The sequence below is a fragment of the Choloepus didactylus genome, chromosome 18, assembly GCF_015220235.1.
Source record: "Choloepus didactylus isolate mChoDid1 chromosome 18, mChoDid1.pri, whole genome shotgun sequence".
In the NCBI taxonomy this organism is placed as follows: Eukaryota; Metazoa; Chordata; class Mammalia; order Pilosa; family Megalonychidae; genus Choloepus; species Choloepus didactylus.
In genome coordinates, this window is record NC_051324.1 from 2,327,451 (window position 1) to 2,341,922 (window position 14,472).

Genomic DNA, 14,472 nt, shown 5'->3' on the forward strand with positions numbered 1-14,472 from the left:
GCCGTGGGGAGCTGAGCTTGGTGGGGGGACCAAGCCCCCACCAGGTACTTCTAGGGGCTGCAGTGTTTTTCTCTAGTTATGGGACATGTGGGGCTGACTGTGAGGCAGCCAGAGGCCAGCTTGGGGTCACTGAGGGATGAGCCTGATTAGGGGGGGGGCAAATTCGAAGGATGGATTTCTGGGGTGAGGTACATCCAGTACAGGGGACTTGGGGGGAAAGGCCACAAATCCCAGCTCCATCAGCCCACCCTTCCAAGTACCTTCCCCACCCCCACAGCTGCCCCCAGGCCTGGGCTCGTACTGCCATTTGGGGCTCACTTCAAGGCTTGTCTTCGGGTGCCTCGGGGGTGCAGGGGCTAGGTGCACCCCCACCCCCAGGCAAGAGGCTTGGCCATCCCAGATGAGCCCTGAGGTGCTGAGTGGGCTGCATGGAAGGGAACCAAGTGAGGAAATACTTGTTTGCAGTTTCTGAGGCAGAAGTAACCCCACCCTGTTACAGGCAGAGCTGCCACTCCATGAATGTGTCAGCCCTTGGGCTGTGGCTCACAGCTGTCCCTCCCCTGCCCTTCGTGGCCTCTACTACCTGTCCCAAACCCTGACCTTCCCTGGGACCCAGCCTGCCCAGGCAGGGGAGCTCTGCTCTTCCCTGTGCCCACGAAGCTTATCTGGGGCTCACTGGGCCTCGGGGCAGCGAATGGGGGGTCACTCCCGTTGTAACCGTGAAGCCCTGACCAGGGGTTACTCTCCAAGGGTGGGAGATTCATGTGGTGCTGAGAAAGGGGCAGCATGTGAAAAATCTATGATATTTCCATTACCTCCCCTCCCCTGCTGTAAGCCTGTTTCCCTTGAGCTGAAAACGCCCCTTTCTGGGTTTATCATAGTGGCTGCATGCGGGGGGGAGGGGGGGATGCTGGGAGCATGGAAGGCCCTGACCCTGAGGCCTTGGGCTCTGAAGGTGACAGTGCCACGACAGGGCCATGGCCTGCCCCTTCGGGGCCTGGTGAGGCCTCACTGTCAAAATGAGGGTGAGCCTTGCACTTCAACCGTTTCAGATTCCATTTTGAGAGAACATACGAAATGATGAGGAGCATTTATGCAAGAAAAATTATTCTCCAGAATCCTGTGGTTCTGTGTGAGCTGCAAACATGCTGTGTGCATGTGAGCATGTCAGGATCCTTCCATAATAAAAACTCACTTCACACTGACTAAAGAAAAACAAAACACAAAAATTCATTTCACGGATATCTGAGGGACTAACAGAGCTCCAGGGAGGAATGCAGGACTCGAACTAGAGGCAGCGGCTCTCTCTGCAGCTCCCCTTCGGCCTTCGCCGCATGCCGGGCACAGGGCAGCTCCGGGGCCCCGGCTTCACGAGGGCCCAGCCAGGCGCCATCCCAGAGGGGGAGTCTCTCCTTCCCCAGGCGAAATTCCTCAGATAAGGAATGAGCTTGGTGAGCTTGGGCCTGCTCGGATCAGTTCATCCCTGGTCCAGTCCCCTGCCGTGTGTGTCGCTGTGAGCCGGGCAGGGACCTGGCAGTGTCACCAGGGAGAAGTCAGCCTTTTCACCAGGTGTGCAGGTATCAGCACATACATAAAATGGCAAAGACAGTTGTACTTTTCTACAGCTCAGTGACGTTCCCCTCCAAATTCCAATTACTAGTCAAAGCTCCAGTACTGCAAACTGTTCCCATTTCATAAAGCTCTACTGATTATGGAAACCCAAGGAGAAAAAGTTACAGCAGTTGCTTCCTGTTTTACTGTTCTTCACTGGGTTTGGTGGACATTGCTTTTTTGTTGTTGTTGACATTTGCAATTTACTTGCATGAACTTTACAGGAGTGGGGAAGACACGTCAGGTCACAGAAGGTTTCACTCTCTCCAACATCTCCTCCTTCTCTTTCAAAAACGTGTGCTGATGTCAACGACATGATAAGGACCACCACCCTTTCAGAGGAAGGGGTTCAAATGACTCCTCGAACTAATAAGCACCTGCCAGGGAAGCACAGATGGGCACCTTGCGTGGGGCTGGGAAGCGAGTGGGTGCTCACCGTGGAGGAGTCCAACTCCAAGTTAAACACTAGCAGAAGGATCCACTCTGGATCAACCATAAACTGGCTGACGATTTCCGGCACACTTAGCTTCTGGGCCCCGTGGCTGGTGGGGCAGAACATGGTAACCAAGCCTCAGGTTCCCCCTTCTTTTCTCTCTAAGACGCTTATAACCACAGCACCTCCAGCTCAGACACAAGATGTCTACACGGAAGTGATCAGAAACGATTGTGACTAAAAACACTAGTTGTTTCAATAGGCTGGAGTCTTACAGAAATTGTCATTCCAGAACATGCAGAGGCAGCAAGAGTCACCAAAACCACATTTTATTCTGTGACCTTTATCTTGCTCTGCTGCTACTTAAAGATTGAAGCAATGTGAAACAGATGGAAGTCTTTTGTTAAAAGAGCAAAGTGAGTTAATCACAGCATATAAATCTAATAAAAACATCAGGGTCTGTGCCACACACTCCAAACACAAGGCTAAGGGCTCATACTGTGGGTTTTTGTAAAGCAAATGGGTAATTTGGAAGGATCAAGATATTTCAATAGAAGAGCCATAAAGCCCCTGAAAGCAGAAAGTTGACACCATTTTAAATATAATTCATATATATATATTTTAAATCAAACACAATTAAATAGAATACGGAATAAGTACATGAATACTTCAGCTTCAGAATAACAGAGGTGGTACATAGTACCAAAAACATACACAGCCTTTCCGCTTCTTCTGTTGATGAAATAGTGTGCCTCTATACAATCAAATATTGCAATGGAATAAATTCTCTATTCATTCAAGACTTTCCAAAGGACAGAGGTGATTAATAATTATATATATATATATAATTATATATATATTTTTTGCGAAGTCTGAGCAAAAGCAGTAACGCCCGAGAGAACTTTCTTTCCCCCAGCAGACGCCTGGCACACAGAAGCCTCGGCCCACGGGGCTGGTGGAGCTGCTGCCCCAGGGGCAGCCCTGCTAGTGGCTCCGTGGGGCAGATGCCAGCCAACTAAGCAAAGGGGCAGGGAGTGAGTTTCTTACTGTCCTAAAGACAGAAAGGAAAAAGGCCACCGACTGCAAACTTCCCAGCGCACAGCACAAAGAAAGGGGGCAGCAAACAACGTTGGGTGCTTTCCTCCCCACCCTCTCCACCTTCTTAGAAAAAATAGTACAATCTGGGAATAAACAATTTGTTCAGGGTACCACAGGGGAAAAACTGGAGTGCTCGCTATTCTGTCTGTCTTTCCACGTGTACTCTGAAGGGGAAGCTAAGTAACTGGAGTGCAGAACACCAGAGAAAGCTGTAGTGCTCCACATAAACTAGGGTCATCTTTTTGTCAGCAGAGGGCTGCCCTGGGGAGCCTGGTTTTATGGAGACTGCCTCTCAGGAGCAAACAAATGTGAAAATTGTATACTGCCCCCAAAGGGAAGGACAGTGTCATGGAGTCTTTCCCCGTGACCTGTCGGCCTCCTTCTAAACCAACGCCTCTGCAAAGGAGACTGCACGCTGCACCCTCACCCTCGCCAACGAAGACAAACAATGTGCCAGCCCCGCACTGCCACTCCGAGCCACCGGTTCACCTTCTCGTTTTAGGAGGATAAAGCAACGCACCTGTGGTACTTGCTTTATGATGTGCTAAAGGAATGGGCATCGGGTATCAGCTCCACGCAGAGCCGCCTCCCGCAGCATTTGGCCCTGGTCTAGCCCAGTGGGCTAAAACACTCTCGTGAACGGGTTATTGCCATTGGAAAACTAACAATTTTCTAGCAGTGTAAACAATGCCACTTAGTCTCTTTGTGACTCTCACTGAGTGAACATCATGTGCATCAAATGCGTCTACACGTTACTCGGGGTTGGGGTGGAAGTCTCGGATTGTCCGCTGTTCTTTCTCGGGAACAGCAGCGACAGGTCAGTGAAAAGAAATACAGTGCTTTGTTTTCATTGGCTGTGTTGAAGAATCCAACCAAAGGAAAAAAGTTCTTGTATTTTTCAAAAGCAGATTTCCTTTATCTCAGGTTTTGAGTCATAGCTGAAAAAAATAAGAGACAGAGAAAAGGTAAAGTACATTTCTAAAATCAGTGACATATTATAGTTACAGATTAGGAAGAGAACCAGCTCCTGGTGAGTGTTTACTATGTGCTAGAGCTTATGACAGGCAGAAGCGACTACAATCTTGTGAGGTAAAATATTCTAATTATCCTTGTTTACAGATGAACAGAAGCTGCCAGAGGCTGAGTAACTTACCTAGCGTCACAAGCAAGGGTTAACGCCTAGGCTTGCTTGTTTCGTTCTCTCCTTGCATTAGCCATCAGAGTGCGCGACAGTCCCACCCTGACAGAGCTGTTCTCCTTCTGGGTGTCAACCCCACGGCACACTCAAGGGGAGGGAGGGACACAGGCACACAGTCACCGAACTCCTGTCTGTAACGGGGAGCCCAGAACCGACCTAAATGGCCACGCACAGAGGAGCCATGAGTGCTGTCAGAGCCAGAGCACGGAACACCCCACAGCCTTCAGAAAGAAAACCAGAACTGGGATCTCGTCCCCGGACCGAGCTCAGAGGCAGAGTCCCTCCTCTGCCCGTGGCAGCAGGGAGAAAACACCGAAACGACCGAGTATGGATGTGGCAGTTCACAGCACACGCACCAGCCCGTTACGTAGTCCCATGGAGAAACGGCCTTCAGAGCCAAGGGGAAGAGTACGGGCTAAAGAGGCTGGAATCCCTCGTGGACGTGAGGATTTTCACAGGCGTAAAGTCACACAACGAGGATGGGGAGGAGACGAGGGACTGGAGAAGGAAACACAGACTGACCACCTAGGGACTGCACTGGCTAGTCCGCTGCTTTTCTCACACGAATGCACTGCTCATCCTTGAAGGAAGCAGGAGGAGACACCCTGGCCCACTCACGAGCAGGCCTGGCCGACTTACAAAAACCCAATCTAGCAAAATGGATGTTCCAAAAAAGAAAAAGCATGGTACTGACATCTGCACATACAACTCAAAAGCCTTGATTTTAAACATCTGCTTTCCAAAATGGTTTCTAAGGAACATTTTCATATTGTCAAACATTTGAGCATCATCACAATAAACACAAAAATAAGTATCTTGCACTTCACTGATACACCTTTATTTTGCTCCTAGCTATTTTAGGTTTGAGGGAGCCAGTGAAGATAAATATAGACAAAAATTATCACCCTTCCACAGGAAAGAGGATAGAGTCTGCAAAAGTGAACAGGGCTTTGGTGAGATGAATTGGCTCAGCACAAAATCCAAAATTAAACTAAACTCTGGTAATAAAGTTCTTAAAATGGAGTAAAGTATCAGCTAGAAAGCTGGCTACGAAGGAGTGATGCTGGACTGAAACCTAAATCCAAGCCCTCAAAACGACTGACAGTTATTTGGGAGTCGTGTGAACATGATTTTCCTCTGATTCCTAACTTCTGCGTAATGTAAACACTAGAGGAGAGGCAGAATGCCTTCACAAGAGTATGAGCAGAGACTCTCCTATCACATGGAGTCAGAGAAGGTAAAACTGTCGAAGGAACTGGGAATGTCTGGCTTGAGGAAAGACTCAGAGGGACTCGGTGAGGGACTCAGTGGCTGCCTTCACCTTTCTAGAGGCCACACAGAGAAGGATCCGAGTTGATCTGTGTGCACCTCCTGGGCCAAATGAGAACCGGTTGTGAAGCTACAGAGAAACAGAAAATTAGTTTGCAGGAGTCATAATTCCCCAATAATTATAGCTGTCTGACTCACAGGTAAAGATGGCACACCCATTAAATTCACTCCTTCCCCAAATAACACTTTTGTTTTTTTAAAAGCATAAACACACACGAGTGGGAAAAACGGGAGAAGAGGCAAGAGCAACACAACTTCAGAAGCTGGAAATAAATGAGTATGTGGTAAAGGACTTGGACCCCGGTAAGCCCAATCCTTACACTGCAGGATCCCTCAAAAACTGGGGAACGGGTGGCACCAGTACCCGTGGCAAAGAGAATGAGAGTGCTGCAAACGTGAGGACTTGTGAAAAGACTGCTTTAGAAGCAGTCAGATCCACAGTTACTGTTTTGCAGTTTTGATCAGCAAGGCACTACCCCAACCATCACTACCCCAACCCTAGCAGAAAAATCTGAGCTTTCTTCTCTGGGCTAAGGGACAGGAGGCCTGGCAGCGGGGAAGGCTGCTGCACAGAAAACAGGGAGATGAAGGAGGGGTGTATATAATGAATATTGAGACCCCACTAGCTTCCTTCCTTTTGGCTTTTAGAACATTGGCAGCCTGGCCTTTCGCAGAGTTTTCTCTGGGGAGTATGACCAGTCCAAGAAGAAAAAACTTAAAAAGAAGTTTCCAACATCACGGTTCCCCAAGGAAATGCCTGGCCGGGTCCTCTACAGAGACGAATCCCAACCACACTCTCAGAGCCACCAAACAGTGTTTTAGAACCTCACACTATGTACGAGTAGACAACCAGAGAACAACAGAAATCTGAAGAAAGCCTCTAACATGAAAGACAGAGACAAAAAGAGAGAGGAAGGAACCTCAATGAAACAGAGAAGAAAACTCAGAGGACGCTTATAACCACCCTCCAAGAGGTTGTAAGAAGTACCACAGCCAAAAAACAAAACTAAGTTATTTAATAGCAACATTCAGAGAACAAAAAGTGCTTGAAAATTAAAAACACACAAGAAAAATAAATGGCAATTATTCATCAAATTATGTATGTATATTGTATGCATTTTTCTGTATGTACGCTGTATTTCACAAAAAGGAGAGAGGTATAAAAAACCCAATAGGAAGTTTGGAATATCTCCTGTTGGGAAAATCTCCCAGATCAAAAACCACAAAGGACTAGAAAACAGAGAAAAGATGAAATTAGAAGACAAGTTTAGGAGGTTCAGTATTTGAATAAGAATCCCAGAAAGACAGAACAGAGAGAAAAAAGGGGTGGTGGGGAGCAAAGAGGGAATTCAAGATAATATCTTGTATTTCCAGCCTAAAGGGGCTTCCAAGCACAATGGCTTAAAACTAGACCCATACCGAAGGCGCACTTCCTCAAATTTCAGACTGGCATAAAGAAGAGATCCTGCAATCTTCCAGAAGGGGGCAGGGGGCGGGGGGCAGGGGCTATACAGAGGATAGAACCAGAATCTGGAAGAAAACGACTCCCAGTCTAGAACACAACGCCAGGCCAAAGAACAAACAGAAAAAAGCTTTCAGATATCCAAGTTCTCAGAAAAGTTACCATCCCAACCAAAGTATCTTTTCTTAGGAAGATATAAGAAAAATGTCTCGCTCCAAAACAAGCAAATAAGCCAACAAAGATGCCGTGAGACTCGGGAAACGGAGGACCCCGGAGGAAGCACGTACCCTGGGCAGAGAGGGTGACCAGGAGCCCGCCGGGGGCTCCGGGACAGAGCTCACCGAGAACGTGGTACCAATGGTACCCAACAGCTCCGAGCACACTGAGAGCGGAGTTAGAAAACTGGTGCCAAGTTCAGTGTTGCATCAGTGATAAATACATAGAAAATCAAGTAAACGGAAGGAAAAACTATTTTTTTATCTCCAGGAAAAACAAAAATTTATTCAGAAAAGGAAAAGTAATCATGTTATACTCTTGGCTCAACTATCAGTCACGTTTACAGTCTTAATAACGTAGACACTGGGGACTGATTTAACCACTGCTGGAAGGGCAAGGCGTTGGGTCAAGTGTATAGGTGGGGGGAGGGGTGATAAATAACACCGACATCCTCATTTTTCAGAGAAGGAGGTCCTCAGAGACAAAAACGGAAAAACCAAGAAAACCCACGCAGGCAGGTATTTAAAGACATGGAGGGAAGCACCGACAGATTTACAAAAAGACTTGCAGGTGTTGCCTCAGGATGGAAACATGGGAGGGCGAGTGTGGTGGTCTGAAGCTGTAAGAACCCAGACAAGCAAGTCCTTAAATCTAATCCATTCCTGTGGGCATAAATCCTTTCTAAGTAAGACTTTTTGATGCGGCTCCTTCCGTTAAGGAAGACCCATCTCATTCAGGATGGCTCTTAATCTTCTTATGGAGCCCTTTATAAACGCAATGAGTACAGGGAGAGAGAAAAAAAGCCACAGAAGCAAGAAGCTGAAGGCAACGACACCCAGAAGAGAAGGGAGACGGCAGCAGATGCCGCCGTGTGCCTGGCCGTGCAGCGGAGGAGCCCAGGATCGCCGGCAGCCGGTCGTGATGTGGGCATTTTCAGGACCCCAGACTGTGAGCTAATACATTCCCACTGCTCAAGCCAACACACTTCTGGAATCTGCTGCGAGCACCCTAGGAAACTTAAACAGAGGAAGGGGAGAATGCTGTTCTTCCTAACCAGGCTTGTGGACTATAGGGCACTTTATGTGGTTTATAACTTTTATAAATAAAAGCTGGGGGGAAAAGCAGAAATAATTATAGCTGCTGAGTTTGCATTTAATGGGCTGAAGTCGAAGTTCAGCATCTCGGCTTCTGGAGCTACTCAGGCAAATGGGATCACTCTTCAGGCCGTAAAAGGAAAGTGCAGCTGAGTATTGTGAAGAACTTGTCCTCATGGCACTTACAATCCTGTGTGTGTGTGTGTGTGTGTGGGGGGGGGGCATGTCCTAAATCAATAAAGACACAAAGATGTACTTGCAAATAGTGAAAAGGACCAATTACAAAAACACTTTTCAGAGAGGTAGAACAGGACAGATGTGTGGCAGGGGAGGCTTCTTTAGGAAGCTGCATTTAGGCTGAGACCTCAAAGAAGGAATTAGCCAAGCAGAGGGAAGCACACACAAAGACTGAGGGACCTAACACAGGTGGTGTGGACACAGGGGCAGTCAGTGTTTCAACTATGGGGTTGGCAATTACTTGATATCAAATTGAGGTTTAACATAGTGCACTTTTTTCTGTATGTCTTTACACATTTTTGCTTAAAGCTTCTGCTCTATTTAAAACTGGTTCTAAACTTTATAAAAACATCCATAAAACGTATCTATGGCCAGCTAACTTTTGACAAGTGCGCCAAGTCCATTTAGTGGGGGAAAAAAACAGCTTCTTCAACAAATGGTGCTGGGACAACTGGAAATCCACTTGCAAAACAATGAAGTTGGACCCCAACCTAACATCATATAAACAAATGGACTCAAAATGGCTCAACAACCAAAACAGAAGTGCTAAAACAATAAACTTCTTAGAAGAAAACATAATAGTACATCTACATGACCTTATATTTGGCAACGGATTCTTAGACATAACACCAAAAGCACAAGCAGCTAAAGACAAAATAGACAAACTGGACTTGACCCAAATTAAAAACTTTAGTGCAAAGGACATTGTCAAGAAAGTAAAAGACAACTACAGAAAAATATTTAGAAATCACATATCTCATAAGGGTTTGATTTCCAGAACATATAAAGAACTCCTACAACTCAACAACAAAAAGACAGACAACCCAATTTAAAAAAAGCAAAGGACTTGAATAAACATTTCTCCAAAGAAGATATACAAATGACTGATAAGTACTGGGAAAGATGCTCAACATCATGTCATTCCAGGAAAGCAAAGTAAAAATCACAAGATACCACCTCACACAGAAAATAAGTGTTGGTGAGGATGCAGAGGAATTGGAACCCTTGTGCATTGCTGGTGCGAATGTAAAATGGTGCAGCTGCTGTGGAAACAGTTTGGCAGTTCCTCAGAAAGTTAGACATATAATTACATTCCCAATCCCTGGTATATATCCAGAAGAATTGAGGGCAAGGACTCGAACAGACACTTGTATACCAACGTTCACCACGGTTCATTCACAATTGCCAAAAGGTGGAAGCAACCCAAGTGTCCATCAACAGATGAATGGATAAATAAAATGAGGTATATCCACACATTGGAATACTATTCAGGCATAAAAAAGAATGGTTTCTGATACACGCCACAACATGGATAAACCTTAAAAACATGATACTGAGTGAAATAAGCCAGACACAAAGGACAAATACCACATGATTCCACGTATTTGAGGTATCTAGAATAGGCAAATTCATAGACAGAAAGTAGATTAGAGGTTATTAGGGGGTGTGGGAGGGAGGAACAGTGGGTTATTGCTTAACGGATACAGAGTTTCTGTGTGGAATAATGAAAATGTTCTGGAAATAGTGGTGATGGTTAAAAACATTGCCAATATTTAATGGTTAAATATTTAATGCAATTGAACTATACACTTAAAAAAATCTAAATTTTGTTCTGAATATTTTGCCATAGTTAAAAAAAGTTTCAACATTTCTACAAAATAACTTCATTGCTTGTGGATTACTACTGATTTCTTGTTCTACTATGCATAGCTCACTTTATTGCTACCTACATTGTTTCAAAAATAAAACTAAAAACAACTTTTTTTAAATCTTTTTTTAAAGATATGTAATGTTTTGGTAAACCCTGGCACTGGTTGCAAAGCTCAGCTGTAAAAATGAAACATGTAGTATTTTTGAACTTGAATGTCATTTTAAAGTATATTTGAAATAGTTCCTCCAGAAGAGAGGTTTGTGCACCATTAGGAAAGGCTCCTCTGTAGAGGAAGTAGCCTTCTTTGGAGAAAATGGAAAATGGGTCCTAATATGTTATCCTGGAATAGCCCATTTCCTAGGGCACCATGAAAACACAAATGTGATCTTTAAGTTACTTCTTCCTCAACTTGGGGAGAAACGGACTCAGTTTTCATCCTTTTTGTATGTAAAATAGAATGTCTTACCTTTAAAAAAATAATAAAATAAATAAAAATTAAGCCAGGGGATAAAAAAAAAATCAGGCTCGCGAATCAATCATAACTTACACAATTACTTTTTAAAAGGGATATAAGGACTTTCAGTTTTGAGACAAAAACTTACGTTTCTCTTTCCCCTTAAAAAAAAAAAAACACAAACCCAACCCAAAATGACAAGAAAAACTAGAAACAAAGTATTAAACCCATCTTCTGTGCACTTAGCAAACACCTATACAAGGCCAAACAAGCAGGCAGGGAATGTGAAACGACTGAGCAGGGGAAAAGAAGGTCAACTCCAGAGCCTGAGGAGTGACCGGCAGGTCTACAGACGGAGCCAACTTGCCCTTCAGAATCCTAAAGGTTCAGGAATTCAGGTAACAGGTACGAAGCAGACGGCGGTCAAGGGGGCGGGGAAGCAGAGCAAGAGTCTGAAAGTAAGGTCCCCACCCCATTCCAGCCTGTCCTCGCCCACCTTGCAGGAGACAGGAGGTACATTCCCGAAACTCGACCCGAGTGGGCAGGCTCGGTGAGGGCAGGCCCAAAGGGCAGCCCAGGAGACGCGCGAGTGAAAGCAGCGAGGTTCAGGGAAACTCGACATTGAACAGTGGGGTGGACTTCTCCCCTGTCCCCACTCCTTCCAGGCCCTTTCTGCTCCAGAATGCTGGAGCTGGGCAAGGCACGGTAGATTCTTGTTTGAAGAAATGCAAACAGATGAGAAAAAAGACCTACCGATACTGACATTTCCAGGTTTGCAACTAAAAATCCAGCTGGCCCCTGAAATACCTTCTAATTCAGCCCGCCAGTCAGCAACTTCCATTTCTCCACCTGCTCCAGCCTGCCAAGGGCCCGGGAGTACAAGGGGAGCACAGCGCCATCCACACCGGGCCGTGAAGAGGGTGGAGGGAGGGTGAGGAAGGGCCAGGAAGGGCACAGTGAGCTTCTCTGGCCACTTGTAAAGCTGTGTTTTCTTGATAAGGCATGCACCCAGTTCCCACAACCATTTAACTCGTTTCTGGAGTTTTGAGGAAGCTGGGTCTATCAGTCTTTGCTGGATGCCCACAGATTCCGGAGGGGAAGGGCATCCTGAAGCATGTCCCACTGCCACCTTGGTCAGCAGTGGGGTCTCCCATCTTTTTTTTTTTTTTTCAATTATTCTGGGTAGAGGTTTATCAATTTAATTGTTTTTTTTCTCCTAAAGAGGCAGCTTGTGAGTTTTTCCAACTGTTTGCCTGGCTTATATGTAATCGATAACCATTCACCTGTATTATTTCCTTGTTTCTGCTTTCTTTGGGCTTAATGTACACTTTTCCCAGCTTAAGTTGAAGACTTAGACCTTACTTCTTGTGTAATGTAAACATTTAATGCTATAGATTTCTGCTTCGGCAGTATCCCACAAATATTGTTATGTTGCATTTTCTTTTTAACTTAGTCCCAAATCTTTTCTAATTTCCCTTTTGACTTCTTTGACTCATGGGTTACTTGCATCAAAGAATTCCAAGTATTTAGGGATTTTCCAGATATCTTTCTATTACTGATTTCTAGTTTAATTCTCTTGTGGCTAGAGAACAGGCTCTGTATGATTTCAATCCTTTAAAGTTCATTAGAAGTTGTTTTATGGCTCAGAATATGACACATCTTGGTGACTGTTCCCATGTGCAATTGAAAAGAATATGTCATTTAAGTTAGTTGATAGTGTTGTTCAAGTCCTCTATGTCCTTATTGATTTTGTCTATTTCTTTTCTATCAATTACTGAAAGCAGAGGGTAGAAATCTCCCACAATAATTTGGATTGTGCACTGTGTATTTCTCCTTGCAGTTTTATCAATTTTTGTTTCGTGTATTTTGAAGCTGTTATTGGTGAATACACATTTAGAACTGATATGTCTTCTTGAGTTAAACTTTTCATCATGAAATGTTCCTCTTTGTGCCTAGTAATACTTTATTTTTGAAGTTTACTTTGACTTTATTTATAAAGTAGATAACATACAACTGGGTTTTGCCTTATTATCCAATTCAGTAATTTCTGCCTTTTAACTAGACTTTTTAGATAATTTAAATGTAATGGAATTATCAACATGATTTGATCTTGCTATTTGTCTTCTATTTGCCCGATTGCTTCTTTGTTCCTTTTTTCCCTGTCTTCTTTTAGGTTCAGTATTTTTTTAGGGTTTACTTTTATCTCTCACTATTGGTTTACTGGCTATACCTCTCCATTTTATCTTTTAGTGGTTGCTCTCAAGGTTTACAATGTATGTCTTTAACTTATCACAACATATCTTCAAAAAACATACCACTTCACATTTAGTGTAAGAACCTTAAAACCGCTGAACTTCCATTTCTCCCTTCTGTCATTTGTGTTATTATCATCAAACATTTTACTTCTATGTAACATTATATTGCTTTTAAACAATTATCTCTAAAACAGATTTAGAAATGAGAAGAGTCTTTTACATGTATGTACCCACCTATTGACCACTTCCTTTGTGTACTTCCGTTTTCCTGCCTGGTATCACTCCCGCCTTCCTGAAGAACGTTAAGATTTCTTTTAGTTGTAGGTCTGCTGGGAAAGAATTTTCTCAGCTTCTGTCTGACTGATAAATGCCTTTATTTTAACTTCATTTTTAAAAGATATCTTCACTGTTTAGGTTGATGGCCTTTCATTTTGGGTAATTTAAAGTTGTTGCTACAGTGTCCTCTGGCTTACACAGATTCTGACAAGAGGTCTGCTGTTCTTATTTTTGTTTGCCTGTATGTAATATAATATCTCCTTCTCTGGATATTTTTAAGATTTTCTCATTAGTACTGACTTCCAGCAATTTGATATGATATGCCTCGGTGTGTTTGTTTTTGTTTTGCCTGGATCTGTGGGCTTACAGTTTTCATCACATTTGGAAATTTTTCAATTTATCTTCCTCCCTGCACCTCGCTCCCTCTGTTTGGAACTCAAATTAAACATATGTGATATTACTTGATATTACCCATACTTCCCTGAGTCTCTGATTTTATTTTTTTCTTCCCAGTCTCTTTTTCTCTCTGTACTTCATTTTGTATAGTCTCCACTGTTTTTCACTGTCCTTTTCTTCAGTAGTTTCTAATCTGCTGTTAATCCCATGCAGTTGTATTTTTCATTTCAGATACTGAATTTTTTATTTATAGAGGTTCCATTTGGGTAATTTTTATGTATCTCCCATCTCTATACTCATTATACTTATGTTTTCCTTGATATTCATGAACATATTTTAATATTTAAAATGGCTGCTTTTTAAAAAATGTTTTTTATTGAGATAAATTCACACACCATATAATCCATCCGAAGAATACTATCAATGGCTCACAGTATCATCATATAGTTGTGCATTCATCGCCACAATCTATTTTAGAACATTTTCATTACTCCAAAATAAAGAAAAAAATAAAAATAAAAAAAGAACACCCAAAACATCCCATACTCCTTAACCCCCCGCATTATTTATATACATTTTTTGTCTTTATTTTACTACTCATCTGCTCATAACACTGGATCAAGAGAGCATGAGTCACAAGGTTTTCACAATCACACAGTCCCATAATAAAAGCTATACAGTTATACAATCATCATCAACAATCTAGGCTACTGCATTACAGTTCAACAGATTCAGGTATTACCTTCTAGCTATTCTAATACA

General features: G+C 43.6%; 1 protein-coding gene across 1 annotated transcript in view; it reads right to left on the minus strand.

The window, feature by feature from the left end:
• Positions 1 to 2,637: 2,637 nt before the first annotated feature.
• AKAP10 (A-kinase anchoring protein 10) overlaps positions 2,638 to 14,472 on the minus strand; it is a 112,173-nt gene continuing 100,338 nt past the window's right edge. The window contains exon 15 of the mRNA XM_037808202.1: positions 2,638 to 4,080. Within this exon, the coding sequence (XP_037664130.1) occupies positions 4,075 to 4,080 (6 nt within the window). The 3' untranslated portion in view covers positions 2,638 to 4,074. The remainder of the gene's footprint in view (positions 4,081 to 14,472) is intronic.